Genomic DNA, 6,000 nt, shown 5'->3' with positions numbered 1-6,000 from the left:
TGATCGAATCTATGTAGGTCAGGATTGTTGGTTTTGACGCATGACCTCACGTTACTGCTGAAGCTATACTTTTTGTAAGTTTACTCTCTATATTTAATATAAAAAAAAAAAATTCTGTAGCCTACATAATTCATAACTCACTATCAACTAACAAACAAATATTATTATTGCAATACTAAAAGATAAAATATTCAATCGCTACATAATCATCATGTGAGATTCTTCCGTGACATGTATTTAAAAGTCAAATTATAAAAGATAAAATATTCAATCACTACATAATCATCACTTGAGATTCTTCCGTGCCATGTACATAAAAGTCAAACTATAAAATATAAAATATTCAATCACTACATAATCATCACATGAGATTCTTCCGTGTCATGTACATAAAAGTCAAATTATAAAATATAAAATATTCAATCACTACATAAACATCACATAAAATTCTTCCATACCATATACCATATACATAAAAGACAAATTATTCTCTAGCCTACATAAACCATAACTCATTAGCAACTAACAAACAAATATCATCATTGCAATGCTATTATAAAATATTCAATCCCTACATAACACTAATCACCACATAAGATTTCTTTCTGCCCTGTACATAAAAATATACAATATTTATCAATTTAGCTATATATCAACCATCCAAAAAAACAAACGCAGCCAAAATAAAAACGAGTGGCCGATTTTTTAGACAGTGATGTGGCGACATATATTCCCGGCTTACTGAGAAAATCGAGGGTGGGCATGATGACTAGTATTGCTGGGCGACAGGCACACTGATATGTATTGCGGGCGCAACGAATATTTGGAGCAAAGCTCCTACAATTTCATACTTACCTATTTAAATATTCTCGACAGAAAAAGTATCGCTGGAAAAGACAAACACGCGAATTATTGAGCCTAGAAGCCACCTCGGCTTGGAAGGCCATACACGTCACTACCAATCCAAATTTGAGAGGTGGGGGGCAAATTTCGCAGTAGCACGATCAATCGCAGGATTTTTCCTTCTAAGCTTTCATGGATATCTCAGTGGATTCGAAACCACGACTTCCTGAAGGTTATGCATTTGTTCCTTCGAATTACGAGCAACATACAGGGAATCTTGCGGTGTACGTATGCGGTTTCAACGACGTTCGCATACTCCCCTACCAAATGCAGCCTCTTGGTAAGCTCATTTCCTTGGATGGATTTTTTGAGTGTGTGCTTAATAATAATTGTGAAATGTTGTTAAAAATAGCTCCAGTTAAATAGAACTCCATGCGTGGTCAATTTCTTGGCCTACCATGACTTTTACTTTCGGCTTGAGAGAAATTCACCATAAAGTTTTGATTTTAGTTGAAATTAGTACAATGTTTTTTCTTGTAAAGGTTGGCTCTTCTTCTATTGTTTAAAGGTAGTAATTTTTTTAGATTCTTTATTCGTGCCTCCTCATAGGAAGCAATCTATTGGCAAAACTATATTTGCTATTTGAACTATGGATCTAGTATGCTGTTAGAAGGGTTAAGTGGTGTGTGAAATAGGGGTGTTTAGCAGACCATTTGTCTTCTTACCTCTATTTGATAACAATGTTAGGTTTCAATGTGTGGCATTGGATATTGTACGAATAGTTTGCCTTCAACATGTAACTGTAACTAGGAGAATCTGTAAAACAAGTAAACTCATTTATACACCTTTAAATACCTTCCTTGCCGAATGCAAAATATGCATAATTGTGAAATTATCTGAGGATATTCTTAAGGGCATTATGGTAATATTCAGTATACCCTTATAGTGAAAGGATGTCTGCTTTTGCATGCTCCTTGAAAGACCATACATAGGGAAGACATGTTGCTCGTAATACAGGTTAGGCTTAAGAAACAAGATGCGTATAACCTGCTATATGCACAGAAAAGTCAAGTTTCTTAGAGAACCTCTACATTTCTAAGAAATTTCCCAAAAAGGCTCAAATAACTGCTGTATTAGACGGTTTACATGCACTCCAAGCAATCTGGAATGAATCTACACCTTACATTGCATGGTTATTTAAGCCCCTTTAGCGAATACCCATTTCTAGGACAGATTTCTTGGAGGGGGCTACTGCTGCTATTATTTTGCCAAAAGTGGTCTCATGCAACCTGCTTAATCCAAACATTGTAAAAAAGATTATCTTTTAAATCCCCTTAAATCGTGAAGCAGTGATTAATTAAGAATCCAATTTTAAATGATAGATAGTGGTGGGTGTAAAAAACTTTACAGGCTTATATAGAAATTTTTGTTGTCAATTACCAGTCTGTTCCAGATCACTTTTTCCCTTATCACTGCCTTTCAAAATTTGCCTAGATAATTTTCTTGCAGATGACTGCTATAGTTTTTCTGCAGTAGCTATTTCAGAAATTTTAAAATTTATAGGATCATTTACCTTTAAAAGCCATATGATATCTCTGCATCAGCGATATACAACAATTCAGGAGGGCCTCTTAACGGAATCACTCTGTAAGTATCATCTATGTCTTGGAGATGAAAAATTTGTAGCAAAACATTATTACTATTCAATTTGTATAATGGAGGTAATTGAGTTTCCAAGTTAGCCAGAACAACTTAGAGCAAGCCGATGGGCTGAAAATTAACAATACATGGACACTTGGTATCCATTTTATCAAGGATCATTATAGTAATATCCCAAATATATTGGGAAAATGTATATTTAAGGAATAATAATTATCACAAATTCCTTTGATATTCATTTTTTAATGATGGGAAAGAAGCGGAGATCTGAAATGTTGACCATACAGAGATGAATGCAGATAATTCAAAGGCAAAAAATTTAGAAAACCGCAGCAGAAACCTGAAGCATTTAAAAGACCTGCGATCAGAATGTTTTCAACAACCTTCTATTGAACTAAAGTTTCAGCTTACGAGATTGCAGCTTATCGTGTCTTATGATGGGGAGAAGAGCAGAGACATGAGTTACAGTTTGTGGTTTCGATGCGGTTTTAATTGCCTTTATATTTAAGATTTGGTACTCCTATTTCTCCTTCATTACAATGCTTTGAAGCTTTATCTTCTTGTATTTTGAAGTTGTATAGAAATTTAACAGATGTATTCTCTAATCATGTAAACTTTATATGTATTTGAGCACCAAATTGTATTCTCCACTCGTCAGTATACAAGAAGATAGAACTGATGCTAAAATGGTCTGGTTGTTTTGGCTGCTTTTATTTTTTATTCTTATTTTCTCAGTACAATCATATAGGATTATGATGAAAGCAATATGCATATAAATTTGTGCATGTAGTGCTAGAACTTGACTTCGGTATTTACCATCAGATTGAAAACTCTTGCTAGGCATTGGAAATAGCATGACCAAAATGCTAGGGATTTCTTGTAGAACCACTTTTGAATTCTGAATAACTTTAACTTACTAGGTTTTTACAGTTTCTTTTAAATGAGTTAGTTAACGAATGAAGATCCCAAATCAGTGAGGATGATTGAAGTTAGTGTTACTACTTGCTTTTGGGCTATGCCAAAGGTAAAATTGTAATTTTTTTTTAATTATGAGTGCTAGTAGACGGGGTAGCTCCCTATATTAATATCCGGAAATTACATTGCGCATGAGATGGTATTAATCCCATCTGCCAATACATTGATACACTCCAACTGTGGAGCATAGAAGAGATCACCATATATGCTAACATAGCTTGCGAATGGAGTCATATCATAGTTTTCTAACCCCTGTTTGAATATCTCCAAATCCTGAGCCATTTTTTGTTTCTTTTTGACAGCTTCAGCATCGAAGACCCCTGCAATAAAGCCAGACTTTGGATTAGTTTTAATCTTATGAATAACATTGATCACATTGTGGAATATATTCTCTTTGACCAACACAAAAGCAAACCTAGCAGCACGATCATGGAGCCCAGTTGCTTGTGTAACGTTTGTGAAAAAGGCCTCCATTATCACACCATCATGTTTATGGTCTTCTTGCAGCATCAGAGGTACAATAATCTGTTTGATAGCCAGCCCCTTTGAGGCCCTCATCTTCCATCTTGAATAGCCTCCGAAGCTGCTCCTCTATATTCTCTTGTTCATACCTGCATTTAAGGTCGAAGTGTTTTCCCCCTGTCATGCTTCTACAATAGTAGTTTTTCTACCTAGCCAAAATTTGCGACATATTGTGGGTATATGCTCTCTATATTTAAAGTTCCAGCTTGCCCAGACAATCTTGGTCACATGCTTAGCCACCATCTGCTACCAAAGACTTGTCTAAAGCCAGTCTAAAAAGTGATTCTCTGTCTGCCTGGAGTCCTTGGCCATGACTTTATTTAAGCATTAGAGGGACTTGCAAATCCAATCATCCATTTGGCCAGCAAACTTGTCCTTCAAATCCACTTTATATTTCTAAGTCATCAGTTCGGTACAAGGTTCAAAATCATTTCTGATCAGATGTATGTGAAATCACCATCATTGATGGTATAGAAAAGCAATTAGGTTCTAATACAATAACCAAATGTTTGGCCTACAATCTATTCTCGATCAGAGCAAAATCCACTTGTGGATTGCTTCGATAAATATTCTAACGCTAGAGATATCAATGTTTAGAGCATCATCCTTTAATCGTCTGACTCTTCTCATTAAACTAGAAGAGTAAAATAATATCTCATTGTAAGCTTATTCTAGCTACGACCTATCTTTTGAGATTTTCTCTCCCAGACCGGGCCATCAATGAATATCCGAACCATCCACCAATTTCTGTAATGTCCCCATTTGGGATTCTCCCTGATTTAGTCCTGAAACAGATCTAACTTAATCTAACTTAAAGTGAGAATTATAATACATTTATGAATATTGTTTTATAAATCTGAAGACATTTTCACCGTAATATTTAGGTTAAGATTAAAGAAAAAACTAATTGGGAAGATAGAACTTATCTTCATGGCTTTCTCTGATTTATATACTTCAGAGTAGTTCTTCTACGTCATAAACTTCTCCTCTACTAAGAGATCCAAACCAGGAAATAAGAAAGTAAAGTCTTCAAATGTCCTTCTCCTATCTCCCCTATTTATCGTTTTATATCTTCATATTATTCTCCTCACGATTCTCATTCTGATTAATATTTACATCTATCTGATCAGAGATACATCCCCTTAAGGGTGACGTCCTTCCAAATAACAATTCATTTTACTTCATAATAACCCGTTTAATCTATTCAACGAACCATATTGACATTAGACTACTTGTCTTCACTCCAGGCGATATTACTTAGTAATATAGGCCGCTGACTTATATTGGGCTTCACAAATTATTATCGATAACTAGTTATTGTTGTCTAACCTCACATCTATAGACTATGTGCTTCTATACTTTACTGTCCACAACCCATGTACAATTATCTGGTTCTAGTCAATACTCAACGCTGCACACTCTAATAGCGCTGATGGAGGTACGTTGCTGTTCCCGATTTGGAGATTTACGCTTCTAATAATCAGAGTCTGTGCTGTCTCTAATATGAATATGCATGCCTCTAGCCGAAAGTACCAAAGGAAAATGCTTGATAGTGCCCATCAACTACAGAATCGATATTGCTCCCTATTAAGTATGTCCTGCCGTTGTATATATCCCTCCGCCATTGAATCTCTGTGTTCATGCCTTAATATATCTTACAGCTTGAATGGTTCGCACCTCTTCATGAGCGATGAAAGACATATCTTCTCCCAACGTCTCTCTATAACAATTGGTTTGCTATCCAAGGGCTCCTGATTAGTTTCCTTAACATAATCTCTTCTTAATCCTTGTTATCTTAAGGAATAACAATTGGTCTTATAATCGCTGGAATACTTAAATATTCTGTTACCTTAACATAATCTCTTCTTAATCCTTGTTATCTTAAGGAATAACAATTGGTCTTATAATCGCTGGAATACTTAAATATTCTGTTTGCTAATTACGATAGCTTTATGTAGATTCATTTCTTTATTGTTGTTGACATTATCGCTGCTACATCTT

At 35.1% G+C, this 6,000-nt stretch overlaps 1 protein-coding gene across 2 annotated transcripts in view; it reads left to right on the top strand.

Annotated features, from left to right (window-relative positions):
* Nucleotides 1–597: 597 nt before the first annotated feature.
* LOC131064005 (L-idonate 5-dehydrogenase) overlaps nucleotides 598–6,000 on the top strand; it is a 310,247-nt gene continuing 304,844 nt past the window's right edge. Inside the window, exon 1 of one of the 2 annotated variants that reach the window (XM_057998016.2) lies at nucleotides 598–1,183. In XM_057998016.2, coding sequence (XP_057853999.2) covers nucleotides 1,036–1,183 — 148 coding nt within the window. In that variant the 5' untranslated portion in view covers nucleotides 598–1,035. The remainder of the gene's footprint in view (nucleotides 1,184–6,000) is intronic. The other variant, XM_057998015.2, reaches the window with a different exon arrangement.

The sequence above is a fragment of the Cryptomeria japonica genome, chromosome 11 (genome assembly GCF_030272615.1).
Source record: "Cryptomeria japonica chromosome 11, Sugi_1.0, whole genome shotgun sequence".
NCBI classification, from domain to species: domain Eukaryota; kingdom Viridiplantae; phylum Streptophyta; class Pinopsida; order Cupressales; family Cupressaceae; genus Cryptomeria; species Cryptomeria japonica.
The sequence above is the reverse complement of the archived record's forward strand: the minus strand, read 5'-3'. Positions and strand labels throughout refer to the sequence as shown.